The 27,017-nt window shown below is 36.5% G+C and overlaps 2 protein-coding genes across 5 annotated transcripts in view; one reads left to right on the plus strand and one right to left on the minus strand.

The window, feature by feature from the left end:
• The window catches only part of LOC114244507 (voltage-dependent calcium channel subunit alpha-2/delta-3), a 36,012-nt gene extending 30,405 nt beyond the window's left edge, over positions 1-5,607 (plus strand). The window contains exon 25 of the mRNA XM_089736505.1: positions 2,023-5,607. Coding sequence (XP_089592631.1) covers positions 2,023-2,172 — 150 coding nt within the window. The 3' untranslated portion in view covers positions 2,173-5,607. The remainder of the gene's footprint in view (positions 1-2,022) is intronic.
• LOC114242398 (uncharacterized) lies at positions 2,356-26,837 on the minus strand. Of its 4 annotated transcripts, none has more exons than XM_028173549.2 (12): positions 26,615-26,837; positions 26,373-26,524; positions 26,077-26,297; positions 23,488-23,634; positions 22,282-22,405; positions 21,003-21,111; positions 19,496-19,628; positions 14,653-14,808; positions 13,344-13,575; positions 11,249-11,352; positions 9,994-10,116; positions 2,356-9,474 (listed from the first exon to the last, which is right to left on the minus strand). In XM_028173549.2, exons 1-12 carry the CDS (start codon positions 26,658-26,660, stop codon positions 9,390-9,392), a joined length of 1,632 nt encoding a protein of 543 aa, XP_028029350.2. In that variant the 5' UTR covers positions 26,661-26,837; the 3' UTR covers positions 2,356-9,389. The 4 variants fall into 4 exon arrangements, with proteins under 4 accessions (XP_028029350.2, XP_028029342.2, XP_028029364.2 ...); XM_028173541.2 differs by having other exon boundaries at positions 23,488-23,646; positions 26,615-26,805; XM_028173563.2 differs by having other exon boundaries at positions 9,994-10,120; positions 23,488-23,646; positions 26,615-26,805.
• Between the last annotated feature and the right edge of the window lie 180 nt (positions 26,838-27,017).

The raw sequence follows: 27,017 nt of genomic DNA on the forward strand, positions 1-27,017 counted from the left end.
TATATTATTAATATATTATTTTCTGATTGCTGTAAATGAGCATACGAATGGTCTCTCTGTTGTCCGTATCGCAGTCCATAAATATCTCAATCTGAATGTCGCCGCCACTCAGACACAAGTGAGAAGATCGAGGTCTCAATTGTAGTTGTAGGTATAGCGCGAACACGTGACCATTTAAACCAGAGTTCCCCAAACTTTTTTGTGTCGTAGACCCCTTGCCATGTTTTTCCGTGTTGGGTAGACCCCCTACTTACCTGATATTGATTTCCTGTAAATTTCTAACTGTAGTAAAGTTTAGTGTTAAAAACTTAAAGTAAAAACACATATTAATTTATAAATTTTTTTTTTTTTTTTTATTGCTTAGATGAGTGGACGAGCTCACAGCCCACCTGGTGTTAAGTGGTAACTGGAGCCCATAGACATCCACAACGTAAATGCGCCACGCACCTTGAGATATGAGTTCTAAGATCTCAGTATAGTTACAACGGCTGCCCCACCCTTCAAACCGAAACGCATTACTGCTTCACGGCTGAAATAGGCAGGGAGGTGGTACCTACCCGTGCGGACTCACAAGAGGTCCTACCACCAGTAATTACGCAATTTATAATTTTGCGGGTTTGATTTTTATTACACGATGTTATTCCTTCACCGTGGAAGTCAATCGTGAACATTTGTTAAGTACGTATTTCATCAGAAAAATTGGTACCCGCCTGCGGGATTCGAACACCGGTGCATCGCTACATACGAATGCACCGGACTTCTTATCCTTTAGGCCACGACGACTTCCGAATTGAATTTAAATTAAAACTACTCAAAATAAAATTTTGTATCTGTTATGTAAAATATACGTAACATAAAATAAACATAAAATAAACTATAAATAAAATAACATAAGCAATAAGTCAATATTTTTAGCGAGAACGATGAACCTGATGCTTTAATAATAAATTATCAACATTTGGCGTCAATTTTGTAAGAGTTAATCTTAAATCTCCGCGGCTAATGAAGTAAATAGGTACTATCAGTGTATGCGTTGAGATCCACTATCGTGGACCCCCAATTTTTTTTTCGCAGACGTATACCCCTTGCAGGTTGTCATAGACCCCTAGGGGTCGATATAGACCACTTTGGGAATCACTGGTTTAAACTATATTGTTACCTTTTTTATTATTACCAAAAACAAACAACGGCTGCATGCATCGCTGAATACATACGAACTATGAAGGGTAGAGGTAAGGAGAACCGTCTCATATGGGAGAAGCTTGAAAAAGTGTCCCACTTTCAGTACTAAATAACCGTTCAAAAATCCTCCAGAATGGCGCTAGCACAGGCACAGGGTATGAAATGAATTGAGCAGTTGTGAACTGATTGAAGTATGCTGAGTTAGGAAATTTAATATATTTAATGACTAGAGTAGTTAGTGACAGTATAATATACAAGACCTCACATGTTTACGTAGTCCAAACTAATTTCGTCAATATAACCTAAAATTATTGCTGTGGTAAAACGTAGAGACATCGATTGCATTTTCTTATCAGCTTTAAATAAAATACTTTTTGTGATTTTGTACAGCTTACAGTTTTTTGGCCTTTTTTATTTCTCTATCTTAAACTAATAAATTTCAGCGCTTTTTTTAAATTTACCCGGTTGCTATTGTAGCGCCACCCTTATTTAGTAGATTTTAACGGACACTTTTTCACACACAAAGACGGTTCTCCTTACCCGTACCCTCCATAATACGAACAGAGCCAAATATGACAAATTTTTATTACATAAGTAAAGTTGAAACTCATGCGATTTTCCTGTTCACCGTAAATACTCCCTACAACTCTTTTCAAACACATTTTTTTGCCTATGTATAGAAAAATTATGAAAAACTTTTTTTTTTCTGCCTATTTCTATTAACCTCGAGGGGTTATGCTAGCTTTGTCGAACAAGCATGCGAGCTCGCGGGGCTCAGCCTTGGAAGGATCACTATTATAAATTGGGATAACTATTAACGATTTCATTTTATATTTCAAGGAGGAAGGGTACAGGCAGTGCGGGCCGTGGCTTCCAGACTCTGAAAAGAAAGATACCTCCAGTCGACACCTTCCATCGAAGCTATTTCTTGCTGTAATATTCGTACTAATATGTATAATTAACAGTAATTATTTTAATTGTGCTCAGTAAAAATCAGAGTTGTGATGAATGAAACGTTTTCATAGTTCCTGAAGTCACAACTAAACTTGTATATTTAAAGCGGAATTAACGTAGAAAAATGCTTCGATGAATAAGACAATACAGCGGACACTAAATATACATAAATTAGTTTGAATTGCTGTTGGTTTCATAAATGGAAATAAAACTATATGATTTTTGATAAAACCCGTTTTATTTAAATCCATTCCTTTTTCTTTAAGTTACAATTTAACATTTTAAACAAGGTTACATTTAAAATGGGAATGTTAGTTTTAAAATTAAAAACAATCCGTATTTTATTTCTGTACATACAAATAAGAACAGGTACAAGAAGTTTCCCCAATTTAAAACTTGTTAATATCATCCTTGGGTGAAATTCAAAGACATTTGAAATTTCTTTATGATCCTAAATAGAATTCAAAAATTTGTGAAATTTTAATACTAAACCATTCTTTCACATGATCAAGTACAAAAGAGCAAAGCAAATTATTACACTTTTTTTTTTCAGTCTGACCTACATTTTCATACTCGTGAATTACGGTAAAAGAATTTTACCTTCTTTATTAACAACCTATCTAAAATCGTCATCTAAAACTACGTTACTCATACATAAACTGCATTTTAATGATCACTTTTTTCATACGATGGTTTAAAATTTTAAGTAACGCCACATTTTTCTTCAGTATCTTTTTATCTAACTATTTTTTAACGTACTAAATACTTATAACCCTGGAAGTCAGACTATTATACTATTTCCATTTTCTGCCTAACGGGAAGGCTAAATTTTAAGAAAATCAATTATTATAATTTAAATATCTTATCGGAGGAACATAATGAGAAATAATATTAATATAGATCTTATAACTTACGTTCTATGCGACTTTCTTGTAACGAATCCACGACTCGACTATAAATTTAATACGGCTTTGGTGAATCTTAAAATTGTAGGTATTAAATAGCCATTTATATAAAACTATTATTATATAATTCATGCTTGTAAGTACATTTACTTTAAATTTTAGGTTATTAAAGATTTTATTCTGTTGATTTCGTTCCATATAATGTGACAAGGATAACTATTTCTCGTGTGTGAACAATGCACAAGGAGTGTCACCAGTTGTAATATTTTTTTTAATTATTTAACAACCTTCATACTGTCGTTCTCGCGTACCCGCCAAGAAATGTGATTTTGATAAAACCAAAACAAAAATTGAGATAACTACAGTGTTGCTTTTTATAGATAAGCTTTTATTTTTGGCCCTATCGCTGTAGGTTTATATCGTCGCGTTAGCAACGGGGACTTCAACAAAACAAAAAGACTTGAAATAGGTACATTGAGTTTCCAGCGGGGGTCGTTGCCGGGCGCAACTATTGGAGGCGGATCTAGCCTGAGTTACCTCCCCAAGATATCATCCAGTTTCTTGCTTAGCCGCCGCGCAGCCATGCGTTCTTGACAGGCGGGGAAAGGGTGATGCGACCATTTTCGACAACGAGGCGGAACGAAGGAAATGAGAAGTAGAGTGGTATCGAGGTCAGTGGCATAGAGCTCCATCTACCTTTCTCGACTCTTCAAACTGTGCGAAGCCAAAAGCGGCCGCAGACGGGGCTCCGATGGCAGACGCGCTTTCAGCTGGGCAAAGCGGACATGTAACATATTGCCCACATCGCGCATTATTCTCTGTAGGGTTATCTCAACCTGACTTTGTTGGGTGCTGGGATTGGAGCGGGCGACGAAACCGCTTTCAAGACTCGCGCCATTTCCGCGTGTTTCTCCCTGCCCTTGCGGAGCCGTGTAATTTACAATTCAGAGCCGGTACTCTGTTGTTTTCATAAGTTGCCGTGCGATTTGCAGCTCATGGGTTGCTTCTCTGATGATCTTCCCATCACTTTCGATCTGGAACTGCTAACGGAACTTTTGACCGGGTACATGCTCCTGATATTAAACTGGACATATTTTTTTCACCCAGTGTACGGTCCCTCATCAGCCACTCATCTCATCGCCCAGCCTCAAGGACTTAAGATTAGGTTTTGGAAAAATGAACAAGTAAAACGAATTTAAAACAAAATACAAAACAACAGAAGATAAAGGATTGAATAGCAATTAGTGTTATAAATCAAGGGTAATACTAGTTTACTAACAACACAGGGCTGTCAAGTTGTTCATAGTGGGGAAAGCTTTTAGGTGACTATGACTTTGCAGAGTTTAGTGAAAAAACTCGGACAAGCTAGCGTCAAAATAAAAATAAAAAGTGAAAATGTACTAGATCCCAAAGTTAAAAGTTTATTAAAGAAATTAAATATGTATCCGAGAATAAGTCAGGACACTTCGTACACAGAACTCTTAGTGCAAGATAAAATCATGTTCATTTTAATCTATCTATTCCATTTATCCGACTATGAGTCAACATTGACAACCCTATTCTACTTTCCCTATCGACTTTTATCCGATCAAGTACGAACAGGGACGGCCTATATTTTTCTTATTATCATGATGTATTGTGACCATCATAAAGACTCTTTGGTAAACGAAGTAGGCGGAAAAAATAAGAAACCTCTATTTGTGTTATATTCCTACGATAACAGGGAATTTTCAGTGCCAAGTTCAATTTCATGCGTATTCGCTCATTTATACACGAATCCACGTAAACTTGAGAAAAGTACCAGAGAAAATAAACGAAGACCGTTTAGTTTAATGACAAAAAAAAGCACAATTGAGGCGGTCAGCGCAAAAGTGGCCTAAGCTTCTTCTTCTTCTTCATCGTCGCTTCCTCATTACTGAGGGTCGTGACCACCTTGGTCTAGTTTTAGCACCAGCTTCCTCCAATGTTAACCTCAGGCCTAAGCTTACTATAATTATTATGGAGCAATGGAGGTTTAAGTTTTCATGAATTTGAATTTGAGTAGAAATAATGCGCAAAAATAATGTTTACAACGCCATCTGTTATCAATGGGTGAAACTATGGACAGGCCGGATTTGCAACAAAATTTATTATATTTTAAATAAATTGCAATACACATATAAGCATGATTATAAAATATTGTGGGTTAGGCCACTTTTGCGCTGACGGCCTCAATTATACCACGAGAAAACATTACGGTGTGTGATGATGTATCATTGTAAACACTTTTATGTGCGACTATACGGCACACTGGATAAAAACTACTTATTTCATATTTTACTATTATTTGTTTGGAATCTTAAAACTATAGAGAGCAAATAATAATTTAATGGATATTCAATTCTCGTTGACAAAATAAGTACAACTTCCGTAAACATAGTTTAATTTTAGGTTGTTTTTTTTTATTGCTTATATGATGCGGATGAACTCACGGCCCAACTGATGTTAAGTGCATCACGGCAGAAGTAAGCAGAGCGGTGGTGCCTGGTATTACACTTCTTTCACTGTTTATTAAGCATATTTATTAGACTAATATTTTTAGAACAATAATATTTTTTGAAAACGAAACATACCCACTTGTCTTGTTTTTTTTTATTGCATCGCAATTAAATTATAATTAATTTATCGGCGTGCACAAGTGTCTTAAACTGATTTTTTTAAATTTTATTATTCGTTTAATAGTTAGTATTTAGAAAAGGTAAACATTGCTTTGTTTGTTTTGTCCTGAACGAAATATTCTGTGACGTACAAACATTTTGACAATTACGAAAACGGATATTATCTTTTTCGCTTTTATTGAACGAAATTTTTTGTGAAATAACTTAAAAATGATTAATTGTTCTAAAATTTTTTCGGCAACTTTGGCACTGAATTTGTTTTTCGAATAGCAAATTGGCAATTCTTAAGTCTAATGTAGAAGAAAAAGATTTAAATTCGCCTCTATATACACAATACTTGATCCTACTTACTACACAACATATATTTTATTTTTATTATCCTGTCAACTTTAAAATCCAATACTGATAAATTTACAGTAGTAAAATATTAAATAAACTAAAATAAACAACATAAATTAATAAATCCTTTGGTACGTGATCACCTTATAAATAATTAGACTTAAAATAATTACGATTAATATAAACTGCCAAATAAAAACATCAAAGAGAACAAACAAATTATACATAGAAATAACATGCAAATACCAAATCAGAAGAGAAGCGTATTTGGTTGAATTGTGAGAATTCATGATTTATGGATTTTATTAAACATAATAATATCGATCATCGGTCCCACCGCTCTAGTGTTAGAATAGTATAATTCGAAACATGTCGAACCCTAAAATTAAATACAGGGTGGGGGAAAACTACACATATTTTTTTTTATTGCACTATATTATTATTATAGGAGCAACTTGAATCAGAGTTTAATTAAGATGTTAATTTTTTACCAATCAATTCACTTTTACACCTGTAGGTAGTAAGTAGTAGTAAGGTAATAATATATCTTTGCGATTTTGGATTCATAAGCGTTTACCTTCCACCCTGTATTTATTAACCGTTTTCAAACATAACAGATTTTGACATTGAAAGATAAAAACTTCTTCATTATTTAGTATCAAATAGCATTGCGTATAAATCATAATGAATAACTAAACCACAACAGAGACTCGATTATCCGGACTGAAACTAGAGTTATTTAGAAAATTTTAAAAATGCCAGATATATTTGAATATTTGTTATTTTCATTCAAATATTTGTTACATCTTTGTGACATAGGGTTTTATTAAATTCCCTTATTAAGATATTTTGTGGGTCACAGTAACATTGGCACAAATTAAAATCCTCCCTACAACTACCAATACAATATTTTGTTTAGACTGTACTGGTCGAGATATTGATAGTAACACCCTCCATCAGATTATGAACAAAGTTTGAATTTCTGAAGATATTTTTCAATTATTATAAACTTAAAATATTTTACATAGCTAGAACACATTTCGAGTGTTGCCAGATGTTGGCCATCTGTAAAATTAAAAATACATTGCATTCCTCAGATTTCAATTCTTTGGTTTCTTTATCACTATTCGGCGACCATTCCTCTTCACTGCCATATACGCAAATGTACTTCAAAGTATATTTCAATTTATACCGAATATTGCACAAGGCTCAATTCTAAATTTATCGGCTAATTTACAAACCAAATAGATTTAGAAAACAGATGTATAAAGTTTTTCTTTCAATAATTGTACCTTCTACTTTATTCTTTGTCTTTATTTCAAATTAATACCTACACCTGGGTAGCACTAGCGGTTGACAAAAAACAAAATTTGTGAGTACTGATAGGGGGAGATAGGGTGGAAACCGAGAACGCTTGCACTATACATAATAGTAATAATAATAGAGCTTTCTTTATAATATATAATAATGATAAAGCTTTCTTTATTATTGTTATTAGTACATAGCATAAAGTCGAGAACGGCATACACCTGATATCTGGATAATCGAGTTTCTATTGTAAAACATTACGAACTTTGTTCACTTCATATATATAAAAAAAAACTTACACCGAACGCAATAACAATTGCATCATTTCTCGAAATAAAACCAAACGAGATATTGAATTATTTTTTTCGAAAAACTTATCATTTCGATGATAAGCCACTGATAACAATAACGAGCAAATTAAATATTGCATTAAGTAAAAAAAATAAGAAACAATAACGATAATTATTTTCAACGTGTAAAAGATTCCTGATAAGATCATTATCGATTTATCATTCGAAAGATCAAAATCGCTACATCTCTCGAAACAAAAAAAAACAATATCACTATTCAAAATCACATAATAACAACATATATGTATGTATTAAGAAAAGAGGAATAAATATGAAGGAATGTCTCAATTCAATCATTTCGGACGAATCAGTCGGTTTGTACATTCAGTATCATATTAAATATAATTATTATCAAGTACTTTTAGTATTGAATTGATTCGTAGCGATCGATCAGTAAAAGACCACTTAACTATAATATTATATTAGAATCGCTAGACTTCAAATACACAAACCCCACGTGAATATAGGTAGCCATAACCAAAGACCTTTATTAGGATTGTCGAATGGAATTAACTTATACCGTACTTTTTTTATTTATTGCTTAGATGGTTGGACGAGCTCACAGCCCACCTCGTGTTAAGTGGTTACTGGAGCCCATAGACATCTACGACGTAAATGCGCCTCCTACCTTGAGGTATAAGTTCTAAAGTCTCAAGTATAGTTACAGCAGCTGCTCCACCCTTCAAATCGAAATGCATTACTGCTTCACGGCAAAAATGGCCGGGGTGGTGGTACCTATCCGCGCGGACTCTCAAGAGGTTCTACCACCAGTAATTACGCAAATAAAAATTTGCTGGTTTGATTTTTATTACACCATGTTATTCCTTCACCGTGGAAGTCAATCGTGAATGTTTGTTGAGTACGTATTTCATTTAAAAAATTGGTACCCGCCTGCGGGATTCGAACACCGGTACATCGCTCAACACGAATGCACCGGACGTCTTATCCTTTAGGCCACGACGACTTTAACGAATGGTATTGAGGCAGTGATTTGCATAATACTAATATAGTGTACGTGTTACCATCGCGACAAGTAGAGACACAATGATTTACGAATAGAAATTTAGACGAATTTCGATCTTTTTTTTTAATTTTTATTGCCATTGTAGGCAGACGAGCATACGGCCCACCTTATGGTGAGTGGTTACCGTCGCCCATGGACTTCAGCAATTCCAGGGGCAGAGCCAAGCCGTTGCCTACCGCTAGCCTTACTTACTAGTGATCGAATAATTTCAAAAGATAACAAGCAAACTTAACATAAAAATTAAAATGGTTATAAACGTTATCATCGTCATTGTATTGCTTGTCGTAATTAGTATAGTTATATACGACCACAAAGATAATAACTCCTATATAATTATTTTCATCTGCCAACAACTAGTTTTTCAGCTATTTCTCGCCGGGCCTTTTCAGTGGGTCGCGATCCGCTGGTAGATTCAGCGAAGCACTGCTCTTGCTAGGGCCAGTGTAAAAAACTCTCTCAACTTGACCCCTGAGCTCACCTACTTTTATTGTAATATTTTTGTATTTGATTTTTTTCACGCTTATTATTTTTGTTCTTCTCCATTGAAGTTCAATGTGACGCAGACACATAAATGTGCTACTATATATACATATATGTATAAAACAAAATTGAGATTGTTGTTTGTTCATTTTCCTTGATTGTAACTCGAAGAAGGGTGAGAGGGAAATTCTTACTCTTCTTCGGATTCGCTGTCCGAATCGGGGATCGCGTTAAACCAGTTCTCCCAGTTCGAAGGCTGACCCATCAGTGATCGACTGCAACATAAAGCATTTTTTTTTCTTAGATGGGTGGACGAGCTCACAGCCCATTTGGTGTTTGGTTACTGGAGCCCATTTACAACGCAATTGCGACACCCACCTTGAGATATAGGTTCTAAGATCTCGGTATAGTTACAACGGCTGCCCCGCCCTTCAAACCGAAACGCATTACTGCTTCACGGCAGAAATAGGCGGGGGGGGGGGTAGTACCTACCCGTGCGGCCTCACAAGAGGTCCTACCGCCAGTAATTACGCAAATTATAATTTTGCGGGTTTGATTTTTATTACACGATGTTATTCCTTCACCGTGAAGTCAATCGTGAACATTTGTTAAGTACGTATTTCATTAGAAAAATTGGTACCTGCCTGCGGGATTCGAACACCGGTGCTTCGCTACATATGAATGCATCGGACGCCTTATCCTTTAGGCCACGACGACTTCAATAAAATAAACTCAGTGCCAGTCACCAAGTACTTTTTTTTAAAAGAGCTCCTGGAGCCACCCCGTAACAGTACCTCTGCTTGGTGACGGGCTGCGGCAGGGTGGCGGTGGCGGGCGCGGGCGCGGGCGGGGGCGGCGCGCGGCGCTGCAGGGTCTGCGTGCCGGCGCCCTCCCACGCGCCGTCCGACGACGACCATCTGCCTCACGCACACACGTAACGCACACGCTACCGTCACCAGGGTATTCAACTTTTCGTAGAAGTCATTAAAAATATATATTCGATTATTACGTATCGCAATATCTTTATCGCTTCTTAGTATATTAAATTTAGCAATAAAATGATAAATGTATTATTGTATTTTATTGAGTTTTATTAGACCTCCAGACCGCTTACCTTGCGTTTGATATTCAATGTAGTGACAGCCCTACATACGCAGGAGGACACAAACACTGACATCTATCTCTTTGTACAGTACAAAATAACTACCTACAACTTCATGAAACAGCGTAACAGCTTGAATTGCACTAATTATTATGGCTTTTTTTTATTGCTATATAGGTGGACGAGCTCACAGCCCACCTGGTGTTAAGTGGTTACTAGAGCCCATAGACATCTACAACATAAATGCGCCACCCACCTTGACATATAAGTTCTAAGATCTCAGTATAGTTACAACGGCTGCCCTACCCTTCAGACCGAAACACATTACTGCTTCGCGACAGAAATTGGTAAGGCGGTGGTACCTACCCGCGCGGACTCACAAGAGGTCCTACCATCAGTAAAAAGGGATGAGTGGACGAGCTCACGGCAATGATTATGCCAAATGGGCTGCGGTGGCCGTTTTTTTTTTTAAGGGATTTTATGACCTGGTAACTAAGACCTTTAAGTCATGTCTTATTTTATTCTTATCTTTATGAAAAATGATAATATGGAGTGAAATGAAATGAAGATGAATAATTTTAGACATTAATCAACTGGGATGAGATTAAATGAAATGAGATGAGATGATATGGGATGAAATATAATCTCACTAAAATGGTGGTCATTTACTGAGATTTTTTCAGTGGACTTTTTGGATGATCCCTATAAGTTATGTCCAGCGGCTTTGTTTCATTTTTGCCACATTTGTGCACTTTCACAGATATTAAGCAGTTAATAAACCACCGTTATTACACATTTAAACCTGAAGAAACACTAAATAGACAAAATAAAACAAATCACACAACTTCACTCCTCGCGTTCCCGCCAAAAAGTCCCTGCGGTGGCCGTATATTACCCAGTGTTGCCAGTTCCGGCTTAGAGCAATAAGAACGTATGCGAATACTCACTTGGAGCTGCTGGCGGACTTGCAGTTCTCGCACTCGCTGCGGTAGTCGTCGGCGTCTTCGCCCCCGAGAGCGGCCGGGGCTTCGTAGCTGCACACGCACGACGGCTGCAAATTATATTTGAATGGTACACGCCCGCCATACTGTTTGTTATAGGCCAGATTGATTCGCTAATGATAAACGAATATTCACGAATACGAACTGGCCATTAACATGTCGAACGCCATGCGTGCGGCCCACTGGTGGTCCTAGTGTACCATATATACCATTTTAGGGCAAACCAAAATCAGGGAATCAGTAATTTTTATCAATTTGAGATTTTTATTCTAAAATTTTATAAAATGCGACAATTTGCACAAAAGATAAAAATTAGCTACTTTTACCGTCTAGTTTTTAAGATATTCAAAAAGAGTTTTATTTTAAACAATATTGTAAAAATCTTGATAAAAACTACATATGTACAACGATCTATTGGACTGTTACATACAAAAATTATTTTTAATTGCATTTTGAATATAGAACCTGTCGTTCTTGTTTTGAAATTGAAAGCGTTTTCTAAGTTCACGTCAATATTTATGTGATATCAAAAAGGAGCGAGGTGGTAATGAGAACTAAATTGCTCTGATAGCATTACACAAAGTATGAAGCCAAATGAACATTTTGAAACTTTCAGCCCGGGCTTTTGGGATGTACAAAGAATCATCCACTATCTGTGTAGCAATAATAAAATTTACCGTAGACGTAGTATTATTCATAATAAATCATGGACGAACGAAAGAATCTGCAGAAATTCTATCCAAAAACAAAAAAAAATATCTCTAGGGAACTTAATGTAGCACCAACAATAATGTTGCATATTTTAAAAGATAACTTGGCACTTGTAATTTGTAACAAGAAATATAGCAATCATTTCTTAGACGATTATAGAAAAATGTATAGAATGATAATAGTGCGTTAAAATTAACTATAGTAGAATTATTTTGTCCGTGCAGTTTGGGTCATAAATCATAGCCCGGCTAGGGCGGTGAGCATACCTAAGCTGGTAGCCTAGAGAGGCTATTCCAGCGGAACCTAGTAGGTGAGCTCACGGGGCTCAAACCTGACGACGTTGCTAACACGAACCCTAGCAAGAGCCGTGCTTCGCAGAATCAACCACCGGATCGGAAACGCGACCCACTGAGAAGATCCGGCGAGAAACTCAGTGGGCTGTGTCTGAGAGTTAATTTACTCTTCGAGCCCTTCGTCGCAAGCGACGGGTTCGACGAGAACGGTGACCGGTGCTTGAAGTACCTAGAAGCACCGTTAGTGGATCGGGAGGATCCGAGATGACGTGTTTTGGGCGACATCGACTGCTTTCCATTCTTTCCCCAGGATCGGGAATGTAGTTACCGGCGGCCACGATGAGAGGGTTCTCGTGTCGTGCCGCTTTATCAAAGTGGAGCATGTTGCACGGGCGCAACGCCATTATCGATAAAAACATATGAGTCATCGAAGGCAGGTACACGGCGGCGGGGCGGTATACGAAGGGTGGTGAGACATTGTTATGTTATGAGTCATTTGTTGTACATACTTGCAAATTATAGTACATATGTCAAAGAGAAATGTGTTTTTATACATTCGTACCAAAACGGCAGAATTGATTCAAAATAATATTTGCACCTGTTGTTATCAACAATGTGTTAAAATTTTTCACTGAAATGAAAATAGATCCCGAAAAGTTACAGTGTTAATTTCTGCCCTTCTCTATAAACTTGCTGCGGCGATATGTGGTGTAAACGTTCGATTAGTGATTTTTACTTTCATTTTTATCACTAACCCACAAAATGACAAAACTAAATACGCTATCGATAACGCTTATCGAAAACAATAATGCGCATCACTATGCCCGTCCATAAGGCTCGTGAGTGGGAGAGAGAGCGAAATATTCGCTTCACCGCTCCGATTATTTATGACCCAAACTGCAAGTACAAAATAATTCTACTATAGTAGGTACGCAAAGGCCTTCCATTGCGTACCTACCAATTAGACACGTCACACATCACAGAAAAATCGATTGTTTGCTGAAGAATCTACCCTCTAGAATTAACAGATAAAATACCTTGTCCACAGTGAGGGGTAATGTGTTGTGTGGGGGTGGAAGGGGCGCATCGGGGGCGGGAGGGGCGCCCCCCTCGCCCGCGCTCGGGACGGTTCCCGCGCTGTCCGCCACGGCCGCGTTGTTCCCAGCAGCTCCAGCGTTAGCATTAGCATTTGTGGTCACCGCTCCGCCCACGTTCTGTTCCTCGCTGCGTGTCCGTGTCTGTCCGGCGCTATTGGTCCGCAATATTGGCCTGTAAATTATGTATGTCTGAAGTTCGTGGCCTAAAGGATAAGACGTCCGGTGCCTTCGCATATACCGATGCAACGTGTTCGAATCCCGCAGGCGGGTACCGATTTTTTTTAATGAAATACGTACTTAACAAATGTTCACGATTAACTTCCACGGTGAAGGAATAACATCGTATAGTAAAAATCGAATACGCAAAATTATAATTTGCGTAATTACTTGTGAGTCCGCACGGGTAGGTACCACCGCCCTGCTTATTTCTGCCGTGAAACGCGTTTCGGTTTGAAGGGTGGGGTAGTCGTTGTACTGTACTGAGACCTTAGAACTCATATCTTAAAGGGGATGGCGGCATTTACGTTTTAGATGTCTATGAGCCGATAACCACTTAACATTAGGTGGTCTGTATGCTCGTATGCCTACAAGGGCAACATTTAAAAAAAAAAAAAAAGTACGACCATCAGCACTACCGCCTCTAATATTCGCTCAATCAAAGTGATAAAATTAAATAAAACTATCGATTTATTTAATTCTATATAATTTAGACTAATTATGTATGTATTTCATGGACGTCAGCAAGACCAGGTGCACAGCCAAGTCACTGCCACCATTTAGTAGCTACCATTTAGTAGTATTCGCAAGGCTCGTTTGAAGAAGGATATGTCATAGCTCTTCGGAAACACCGTAAACAGCGGCTAGATTTGAGCTCACCTACTCAACCAGTTACGCTGATATTGTCTCTCAAGACCATCCAGCTTAGGTTTTTTTTTTCTCTATATTTATCTGCAATCGGCTATATAGTTCCAAAGGGTTCGAGTTGTGGATCAAATTACATTAAATGTTATCAATTACAGCAGTAAATATAATTTCTTTGGTCCAAGTCTGAAATTTGCCATCTTTTTAAACGTTTCACATGTCCATGTGCAAGCACCTTGGCAATTCATTTGAGTGCTCGATAGTCTTTCTTTGTATCTCTTGCTGTTCTTGTTGACTTCCTCTCGAACAATCGGCATTTCTAAGTATTCGTGAATCTTACTATCCAGTTTAGTTAAAACAATATATTTCAATCGCATGCGTGACGTACCCGACGTCCGGTGCGGCGTCCGGCGCGGCGTGCGGTCCGGCGGCCAGGTCCAGGTTGCGCGGCACGGAGCGGCCGGTGTCGGGGCGCGGGGGGGGCGCGCGGTGGAACGAGCGCCGCACGTCCGCGCCCGGCCCCCCCAGCGGGATGGTGCGGTGGCTGCACAGACAACGCACACGTGTTCGCGAACCACTTCGACGCGACGATACAACGTTCCGGTGTAAAAGATGAGGCCATTGTACAATATAATACAGAATCGCAAGTCTTATCTATCTATACATATAAATAAAATTGGAGTGTCTGTTTATAATATTTAAATAACCGCTTTTTACTACATGCATATGAATACAGTGGCGTACCTAAGGGGGGGCGGTGGGTGCGGTCCGCACCGGGCGGCACTTACCCTGGGGCGGCATTGTAGCATTTAATTTTAGTTGTATAAAGCAATTTATTCATTTCATATTTATTTTCTTTCTTGAATAATAAATGATTATTATGATTATTATAAGTTTAATATTTGATTTCTATAAATTATGATTAACTATATGATTTCGAATATTATTCATCGGTGTATATAAATGCATATTAGTGTAAATTTTGAATTCTAATTCAAGAACAAGGTAATAATTTGATTTTATTGTATTCATTAAAATTCTTTGAATTCGTAAAAGTATCTTTTCGATTTTGTTCGGAATTTTTTTTAATATCAGTTTATAAATGTCATTTCTTTTGAAAAGTTTATATGATTACTTTGAAGTAATATATCAATATTTTTTTATTCATCGATTTTTCTTTTGAAAAACAGGGCCGGCAGAAGGCGGTCTGCTAGGTCTGCAAAGCATTAGGGCGCCGGCATAAGAACTATCTTTTTCAAACAACAAAATCTAAACGAGACAAAACAAAAATACTGATGAAGTTACAATTTCAGAACTCGCAAATACATAAATATTCTCAGTCCGTTTTGAAGAATTGTATTTGGATTGATAAATTGCTTATAAACCATTTTGTTCATTAGCGATTCAATCTTTTAACAGTGGAGAGTGAAACAAATTATTAGGGTGCAAGTGCATTTTGAGAATTTATAATGTTAAGCATATTGTATTACGTATTGTAGATATAGATGTTATTCAGCGAAGTAAAATGACTCTGCCGTTTTCTATACATATTATACTATTTATTTCGACAAGTTATATTTTTATTATATATCCCTAGGATGAAACGAGTAAAAGAAAGCGGTGCGTCATTTAGAAAGAAAAGGGAGGAAATACCGATTAAAAACACTGGAGCACTACTCAAATACATCTCTCATAAGCCAAATTCTAGTTCTTTTAGTATTGTTGCCTCAAATACGGGTGAAGATGCAGCGCTCGAAGGCGAAAAAACATTTACCAATGTTCTTCAAGAGGAAAGACCTGCTTCACACACTGGCGAAGAAGTAGAAAGTTTATCAAGTCTTGATGAAGAATCTGCTGCACAAATTATTCTGTCTGTTTCTATGAAAGATATTGGATTATGGCCTAACAAAATTGACGACAATACAAGAGTATTTCTGGTACGTCAAGGTCCCTTTTTAATTCAAAATTTAGACGCCGACTTCAGCGAAGGAATAAAACGTTCTAATAATACAAGCAAAGCCAAAGGTGAAACAAGAATACTGAGTCGGGACTGGTTTTTTCAAATTTTGCCTAATGGCGAAAAGCTCTTAAGATCGTGGATGGTATATTCACCATCGAAGAAAAGTATTTATTGTTTCTGCTGCAAACTGTTTGATAATCTTTGTCAAGCAGGTTTTAATACGGAAAATTGTTTTAACAAATGGTGGAAACTTAATCCTAAAATTAGTCAACATGAGGTTAGTCCGCTGCACATGCGATCATATTACAAATGGAAGGAATTAGAAATAAGACTTGGAAGTAGAGCAACTATTGACAAACTACAACAACAGAATATTGATAAAGAAATAAAAAAATGGAAGGAAATTCTAACAAGAATACTTGATATAATTAGATTCTTAGCAAAACAAAATTTGGCATCTCGAGGACATCGTGAAAGTGTTCATCAGGAAAACACCGACTTACTGGAAAATAGAGGAAATTTTCTCGAGGTTGTTGACTTATTGGCTAAGTACGACCCAGTATTACGAGAACATGTAATAAAAATTAAGATGGGTAATAAATATAGTCTCTCTTATTTGTCGTCGAAGATTCAGAACGAATTCATAAAGCTATTGGGAGGCGCAGTCAGAAAAACAATTATGGATCAAATAAAGCAGGCTAAATACTTTTGTATTATATTTGATAGCACTCCTGACATTTCACACAAAGATCAAACCAGTCAAATTATTAGACACTAGCGACCCGCCCTCGCTTCGCTCCGGAAACATTAAAACACACATGAAACCAAAAAAAAAAAATAAATAAATAAAAAATTTAAAAAAGTAGCCTATGTTCATCACGGACAATGTCGGCTTCTAATGGAAAAAGAATTTTTCAAATCGGTCCAGTAGTTTCGGAGCCTATTCGAAACAAACAAACAAATCTTTCCTCTTTATAATATTAGTATAGAAGTATAGATGTAGTTCAAACTCGCATTAAAGAAATAAATCCAAATGCAGAATTTGTAGCATGTACAAATCATTCCTTAAACCTGGCATGTTTGCACGCAGCTTCTACAGCTATCAATTCCATCACATTTTTTGGAACTATCGAACGTTGTTTTCTTCTTCCACTCATAAATGGAATGTTTTACTTTCGGTCACTGGTCAAGGTGTTAAACGTAGTGTAGAAACTCGCTGGAGCGCTAGAGCTGCCGCGGTAACTATAGTAAAAAAACATTTTTTTTACATTTTAAGCGCTTTGGACAAATTGACATCTGAAGAAGAAGAAAATAGTAAAACGCGATCAGATGCTGGAGTATTACTCAATTCTATGCAATCTTTTTCTTTTCTATGTTTCCTTCATTTATGGGAATCCGTTCTTTTGGAAATTAATGACGCTCAAAAATACCTGCAAATAAAGGGGAAAATATTCGTGTATAATACCGTGTAACCTACTAAATGAAGAATTTGAATGTCAAATAAATAATTTGATCGACATTGATAAAGAACAGTTCCATATTGAAAGAAAAAGGATCCAGGTTTTTATGGCTGTATCTACACTAAAAGAAGAGTTAAAACATTAGAAAAACGGGGAGAAGGGCCCTCTTGACCTGCTAAAATTTATTCAGCAGTATAGGTTGGAAAATTCTGTTCCCAACATTGTAATTTTGTTAAGATTTTTTTTAACAATTTCAATCAGTGTCGCTAGTTGCGAAAGAAGCTTCTCAAAATTTAAGTTGATAAAAAATTATCTTCGTTCTACAATGAGTCAATCAAGACTACAAAATCTTGCAATATTGTCAATAGAACAAGAAATTACAAATAATATAAATTTTGAGAGCATTATACACGATTTTTCTAGTATGAAAGCTAGAAGAGTAGATATTATATAAATATGTTTACGAGTGCATACAAATAAGTCTAAACAAATTTACTCTGTGTATTAATTAATATTGATTAAATAACTTAATAATTTATTTATGTGTATTAATTTATAAAAACCACTATTTGATTGACTTATAAAAGAAAGGGCGGCAGACTGGAAATCGCCCCGGGCGGCAAAAGTTCTAGGTACGCCACTGTATGAATATATATACGGTACATACACCAAAATAACATTTTTTACAATTTTTGTCTGTCTGTCTGTTTGTTCCGGCTAATCTCTGGAATGGCTGGACCGATTTTGACGAGACTTTCACTGACAGGTAGCTGATGATATAAGGAGTAACTTAAGCTACTTTTTTTAGACTAGCTTCGCCCCGCGGCGTCACCCGCGGTACGACAATAACCGCGGATAACATAGCGGGACTCAACTACTAATAATAAAATTTAATGTTCCCGAAGCGAAGCGAGGGCGGGTCGCTAGTACGAATATATAAATATACAGTGGTTTTTACGGGTGTTCCGTTATACTACTGAACCGTACTTCCGATTGACTTGAAACTTGGTATCCATGTAGAAAATACATGTACTTAATGGATAGGCTAATATTTATATGTGTGTTGGACACCCTAATAATAATGACAATAAATAATAATGTTATTTTTAAATGTCCAGCGAAGCGGGCGAATACGGCTAGTAGTCTTATATAACTGTCCTGTCATTGCAAAACGAAACACATGACTGTTTCGCGACATAAATAAATAATAATTATTATTTAAATATTATTTATTTATGTCGTATATCGTATATGTTTATATTATTTACAAATACAAAATTATAAAAAAAAAAAGTAATAATAAGATGTTGAAGTTGCCCGTACGTGCTACAAGTCAATTTTCCAATTTCCAATTCGCGTGTTTTATTATTGTTACACGACTTCTTTCGGCGCCTTTCCTTTAGGCCATAACGAATTTAAATATTCCTTTAAACTTTATCTAACTTTATTACGAAATACATCTGAATGCAACTAGGTACACTAGACGTGATTTCGATTACGATGCAATACAATATAGGATAAGTTTAAATACTACGTTAAGTAGTAGTTAGTTAAGTTTAAATACTAATTATAACACGTCTTGTGATTAGCATTTAGCTTCTAGTTAAAACAATCTTGAAAACATAAAATTTAAATAAATGATAAATTCAATTCAAATTCTCATTTCTAATAACTACTTTTTTGATTGTTTCATTATTGGTATCTGATAGCCTATTATTAACATGTCGTTTTTTTTCTACTTTACTTCCTCGTGCGGCCGAATACAACGTTCCCTTTGCCATTCGATATTCAATACAAAAAACGATACTTACAATGGAGTGTGTAAGCTCCCAGGATTAGGGTACAAGTTGGGACGATCGTGATCGTGCAACACGGACAACAAGCCGCGGTTGTTGATGGTACCCAGAGAGCCGGTTAATCGGATGGCGCTGGGGAAACCCACTCCTGAAATAAAAATAAAAACATGCGAACATTACAATCTGACGTCCGTATTATATATATCCAAAGTCCCGATGCTTTCGTAAGACTGATATAACTGACTGATCTAACTATACTGAGAACTTAGAGCTTATATCTCGAGGTGAGTGGCGCATGTACGTTGTAGATGTCTATGGGCTTCAGCAACCACTTAACATCAGGTGGGCTGTGGGCTCGTTCACCCAACTAAGTAATAAATAAAAAAAACATTCGATCTACTCATAATCGTGCTTCGATTCTCAGGCAAATACTACATTTTTTTCTAAATTAATATTTACCCTATGGTAGGGTCCTTTGCAAGCTCGTACAGATGGGTATCATCTAAATTAATATTTACCCTATGGTAGGGTCCTTTGCAAGCTCGTACAGATGGGTATCATCTAAATTAATATTTACCCTATGGTAGGGTCCTTTGCAAGCTCGTACAGATGGGTATCATCTAAATTAATATTTATCCTATGGTAGGGTCCTTTGCAAGCTCGTACAGATGGGTATCATCTAAATTAATATTTACCCTATGGTAGGGTCCTTTGCAAGCTCGTACAGATGGGTATCATCTAAATTAATATTTACCCTATGGTAGGGTCCTTTGCAAGCTCGTACAGATGGGTATCATCTAAATTAATATTTACCCTATGGTAGGGTCCTTTGCAAGCTCGTACAGATGGGTATCATCTAAACTAATATTTACCCTATGGTAGGGTCCTTTGCAAGCTCGTACAGATGGGTATCACTATCCATTTTGTCTACTGGCAAGCACTCATGCAATCCAGTTTGTAAGGTGGGACAATCGTTATACTTTAGATCGTTACAGATATGATAATAATTACAGTAACCACTTATCACAAAGTCGATTAACATTAGCACTCTGCTATTTCGAGGAGTTTCGAGAAATTATCTGCGATGAATCCGTTATTTGCTTTTGATTACTGCAACAGTCATTACTGGATGGAAATTGGTCTACTATATGGAACTACTGCAATCGTACATTGGTGAATTCGCTGTACCTTTGTCAGTACCTTTAACAGTAATACCAGTTGGCAGTATCTGAGCTGTGGTAACCAGGTATGATGACATTGGCCGTTTCATCCATTACGATAACCAAATCAAATCAAATCAAAAAAAAATTTTCAACATAAATGAAAGCACATACTGGTTGAACGTCAAAAATAACTACCGCCAATTCACAAAAACTAGCCTCCGTCCTGAGAAGAACTGGCAAGAAACTCAGTGGGCATGTCTTCATTTTTTAAAATATTAGATTTTTTGTAAATATTCATTTTTACAATGAGTATTTACCTTATATGTAGTAGTAGGATATACCTTATATGTATTTCTCACCTCCAGGAGGACCTAAGGGGTGGTGTTGGATTTGATTTGGGTCCCGAGCGTCAGTCGTATGCACGGCCTGCAGTAGTGGAGTGTTGTAGCAGTTCTGAGGATTCACCAACTGAAAATGAAATGTTTTTGTTCGTTCATTTTTCACTCAAACCACACAGCGGTTATCGATTCTGGAAGTTATTTTTTTTATCACTATAATGTCGATGAACTAATTTAGTGTAAAATTATTATTACGCGGTTGTGTGAGCGTGCACACGTACATAAGATAAGTAAGCCCTTTTTCACCATAGAAGTCATACACCGTGTTTCGAAAAGTTTTAATGGGAACTTCGATCTCGTATTTGAGAGCTCCGACGACTATGACCTAACCCACTAAGCTTCTTACTGGATCTTCACAGGGGGTCGAGATTCCGATTTGATGGTAGATTTTGCGAAGCGCTGCTATTGCTAGGGCTAGTGTTAGTAAATTTTCTCAAGTTGAGCCCGTGAGCTATATATAGGCTACCAGCGAATAGGCAAGAAAAAAAATTATGGATTCAGGTGTTTCTAGAGCTCGTTAACCGATCATTGCAACTGTACCTGGTGGCAGCGAAGGCTATCTCTGAGCAGACGGTGGCATTAACAAAAGTCAGTAACGCCGTCCAGTAGAAAGTAAAACGGCATAGAATGATCAACAAGGGGTTATGAAAAATCGTATCCGTAAGAATGATTCTGAAACTTGTGCGGAATAGCTCTAGTACACCTCGACTCTTGTTTGAAATAGATTACAGGCCTACCAAATATTAAAATGATAAAATGGTAATACATTTGCAAATGAATATAGATTACGACTTAGTTAAAGGGCTTAAATGATCCCCTGTATGGGGTTGGGAATAGTACACACACATCTTGTACAAATAAGTAAAGTCAATCAATGTACCAAACTGAGAGAGAGAAAGAAAGAAAGAGAGAGAGAGAGAGATACTACAAGTTACAATTTTTTCTTTATAGTTATTTCAGGTATTTGAACTATGAAAACCAAGATTAATAATAAAAAAAAAAGTTTTTTTGAAGTTTTATACTTTTAAAAATTTTTTTTTAAGGTTCTGTTCAAATTAAGATTTGAAATAGAAGTAGGGTTTTAAATAAATACAAAATAATATCTGATTTCTCTAGTAAGTAAAATAAAATCAACCTGCCTATTGACCAACTTCAATGTAAGTTGTGTTTTAGTTTGGAATTATATAAATCTCAATAAGCAAATCTCTCACTCTCTCTTATTTTCAATAAAAATTATTACCTGTTGAACAGGTCGTGGAATATTAGCATAGCCATGACCGACACACTGCATGGCCTCATCTGGCCTAGTGAGAGACTCTACTGTTGCAGGATATGTTCGGTGAAAAGCTGCTTCACTTTGAATCCTGAAATTTTATTGTACAGAGTAATTAGATTATTTTTTTTATTGCTTAGTTGGATGGACGAGCTCACAGCCCACCAGGTGTTAAGTGGTTACTGGAGCCCATAGACGTCTACAAAGTAAATGCGCCACCCACCTTGAGATATAAGTTCTATGGTCTCAGTATAGTTACAACTGCTGCCCCGCCCTTCAAACCGAAACGCATTACTGCTTCACGGCAGAAATAGGCAGGGCGGTGGTACCTACCCGCGCGGACTCACAAGAGGTCCTACCACCAGTAATTACGCAAATTATAATTTTGCGGGTTTCACTTTTATTACACGATGTTGTTCCTTCACCGTGGAAGTCAATCGTGAACATTTGTTGAGTACGTATTTTTAAAATTGGTACCCGCCCGCGGGATTCGAACACCGGTGCATCGCTTCAACACGAAAGCACCGGACGTCTTATCTTTTAGGCCACGACGACTTCAAAATTCAATATTCCCGATATTCATTGCGTAGTTTGCGTAATTACTGGTGGTAGGTCCTCTTGCGAGTCCGCGCGGGTAGATACCACCACCCTGCCTATTTCTGCGGGGAAGCAGTAATGCGTTTCGGTTTGTGGCTTTGCTGATTATATATTATATTAAATATGGTTCATGCAATATTTAACTAAAAATCATATTTAAAATAGTATTTCAAATTCAATGTTTATGTTAAATCATATTTCAGGGAATGTTCGACAGCCTTTACATGATAATTTAGAGCTACACAACCCCAAATGAACAAACTGAAAAGTATAACACTATTTTATTTTATTTCAGTTTAGAAGTTCTACCTTTTAAGCCAATGTAATTTCGTACTCCCATCTTATTTAGTTTTTTCACAAAGCAATTTCAGATTTCCAAGAAGCCCATTCTAGTTTGAATAGTTTCACATATGTTGTAATAAATCCAATCAGCTTCCATCTTATGTCTAAAGGTGGTCTGGGAGATTCATGTTTCGGATTTATGGGACATACAATAATCGTGATGTAAGCTCCCATGAGTCTATATCAATAAAACAAAAAAAGAGACTTTCGATACAAAATATTCTACATGATTACCTCATGACTTCCTGTCTGCACTGTGCCACAGCCTCATCATAAGGTGGAGGCGCTTCACCCCTTGGCAGGTAGTAACCATGTGGCTTCCAGGCACCGAGAGCTGTCTCACAAGTGCCACCCATGTAGCCCATGCTTCCACTGATGTACCTTTCAAACATACTATTATATGGTATCAGGTTAGATCACCCTATTCACCCCATGATTGAAAGGAGAAACCCCATTCTGGGCCTAACCGTTACACGAATGGGATATGTACCAAAAAATTCGTCTATTTTGCTTGATTAACCTATTGAAATCTTAGCTTCATTGACAATGGCCAAGTGTAGAAAATAAGTTGAATTCTATTTTATGTTTTAAACAATCTTTGTAAACATCTGCAACACTTATTTCAATATACGTAACTAGCTCCACAAACGTGCGGATTAGAATTAGAGCATCCCTAAAATAGGATCGATTTCGTGGAAATTGAGTGTTAAAAATAATTAATATTCCTTTGTTTTAGGATAAATGACTGTTTTTATAAGTATTTTAATCAATGTAAATAGAGTATGGCCATCGAATCGTGACACAACTATTTACAATGGCGGCAATTCAAAATATCTACAACTGACAACATTAAATATAGCATGAAAGGGTAGTTTTGAATTTTTATATTAATGTGACTATGCCATAGAAAAACACAAATGTATCAAATCATGTTATGTTATCTTTAATGCTGCCAACTGAAGATATTTTGGATTGCCGCTATTTAGTTGTACCATGATTCGCTGGCTAGAATATAAACTTAATCTTATTGATTAACGTAACGTGAAGCACCAAAATCTACTAACAAAAATCATTAAAAGAAATAAATAACTGTGCCATTTAGTTATGACACGAAATCATGTCGGCATCTGCGGCAATTCAAAATATTTTCAACTGGCAATCTTAAATATAACATGAAAAACCCGATTTGGTACATTTGAGTTTTTCTATGGTGTAGTTACATTAATAATTTTACTGGTAGTAGGACCTCTTGTGAGTCCGCGCCGCGCGCCCGCCTATTTCTGCCGTGAAGCAGTAATGCGTTTCGGTTTGAAGGGCGGGGCAGCCTTTGTAACTATACTGAGACCTTAGAACTTATATCTCAAGGTGGGTGGTGCATTTACGAAGTAGATGTCCATGGGCTCCAATAACCACTTAACACCAGGTGGGCTGTGAGCTAGTCCACCCATCTAAGCAATAAAAAATAATAAAAAGAGGCATGAAATAAAATGAGATGAGATGATATGGGAGCATGTAATGATTTATATTTCATATAAAAAAGTTATCATATAAGAATCGTTTTTCAATTAAAAAAGTTTTCATTAAGATTAAAATAACACTGACCTAAAGGTCTTAGTTACCAGGTCATAAAATCCCTCAAAAAAATCATTTCGTGTGCAGCGCGTTTCGCATTACGTTGTTTTTAATTTTTGGCTTTCGTTCGTTTTCGTAAATAAACTAATGCGCGATTTCTCGTAACAGGTTCCATTTTTATTTTCAAAGCAACCTGTTGCTGCAACAGGTTTCGTAAAAAATTACTCATCTTGAGTAGGAAACAGCCTCAAAAATATCGTTTTTTATTAAAATATCTCGAACAATTAACATAACCTAAAATGTAAACATTGTCTGATTTTACCAATTTGGCCATTGCTGGGAGAGCTGAAAATTGGGCTCATGAAACCTTCTAAGGTATTGTAATTTATGCCCAAATTCTAGCACTGTAACGCCAGGCCCAAGTTTGTATGGATTTCGGGTTTCTCCTTTGACAATTATCACTCCCAGTCCTATCTCATAATAGAAATTCATTTGACATTTTGAAATGAGTACTTTAAGTTAATAAAAATAAAAAAACTTGCTTCGATTGCCATTTAAAATTATATTTTTCATGGAAATCCTAATAAATATTATATTAGAATAATTTTATTATTATTTTTTATTAAAATAATTTTAATGGTATTAAGTACAAAAGCTTATTAATAGTAGCAGGTGTTAAACAAAAGAAAATCAGTTGACCAAGAAGAGAAAATAGTGCTTACTTATTTTGTTTTTTCTATTTATATATTTTTTTGGCTTTTTATAATTCTTAAACAGTTTGATCTTAGTTGTCTAAAAGAAACTAAATACTTTGGAAATTCAGAAAATTATAATCAATGCATGATTAAACCATATAAGTGGTTCTAATTTTCATAGTTAAGCTTTCATTTCCTTTAAACATTGTCTTAAAATATGGTAGGGCTGTGGTGAGTTGATTGGGAATTACTACCATAACACCATTCTATCTATTTTTGCTGCAAACTAATAAAGTAATCTGGTTAAATTTTCAAATGAAAGTTATACTTTTGTCTCAAAGCAGCAATCATTCTTTATGTATGTACCAATAATCAAATTACATGAATTTTGAGTTTATTAATCTTCAGGCAATATGCAGGTTTGTTATATTTGTTTTATTATCATTTCTTCTGCTGTCTTATTTTCTTTGTTTCATAATAGTTTTTGTAATTTGAATACAAAGAAAAATATTACGGATCAGATAAGGATTAAAGCAATTTTAGAGAATCATCATACCCAATACTAGTCAGGCTTCTTTGGTCATCACCATGTGGTGGACGTCTACGCTTCTGGTTCCTTACTCTGTACAGTACTAACAGTACTGTGAGCACCACTACTGCCGCAGCACCGCCAGCTGCCCCACGGAAGTTCGACTCGTTGGAGTCAGCTGGCTTCACTACATCATCTAAGCAAATAAACTCGCAACAATTGTTTCCGACTCGAAATGAGCGACAATCCTGAAGAGAAAAAAAAAACTTACGCAAAATGTGTTGTTTTAAATATTCAATATCTTAAGCTAGTTTTTTATTTACCTGGGGTGGTGAACATAGTACAACTTTGCAGTCTTTAGGTAGTCCATTATCGCATATACAAAGGTTACAGGAGTTTGGTCCGGGCACGTAATGTATGCCGTGGGAAATGACTCGACCTCGCAGATCACTGCAATCTCCTTGAGCCGTAACACCTGGTATTCAAGAAACGAACGTTTGTAAATTACAAAAATATTTTTTTATGAAACAATTATAGCTGTTGCGATAAAATAAATACATCTTACAATATAATTGTAGAGTCGTCAAACATAACACAGCTTTACCAAACATTATTACGAATTTTACTGATCAAAAGCAAATGATAAATGATGTTGATCTCATTTTGAGCAGTGGCTTTTGTCTATTTTATAATCGATATTTGCTTGGTCCTCGCGTATCGCGTTTAATGTTTTTGATCATGCGTCTCGGTCAAAACGCAAACTATTAGGGAAGCCCGATAATACACAAAATCGATATTTTCGGTCTAACACGACACGATTTTAATTAATCGATTCACCAATTCGAATTTAACCAAAATTGGTTACCTACTCACAAGTTCGATAAGGCGATGTGTCATGAAAATTGACTCACCCTGGCCGTCGCCAACTACTCTCCAACCCCAGTTCGACAGGTAACCGTCGACGCCCT

This window comes from Bombyx mandarina, chromosome 21 (genome assembly GCF_030267445.1).
Source record: "Bombyx mandarina strain Sakado chromosome 21, ASM3026744v2".
Classification (NCBI taxonomy): domain Eukaryota; kingdom Metazoa; phylum Arthropoda; class Insecta; order Lepidoptera; family Bombycidae; genus Bombyx; species Bombyx mandarina.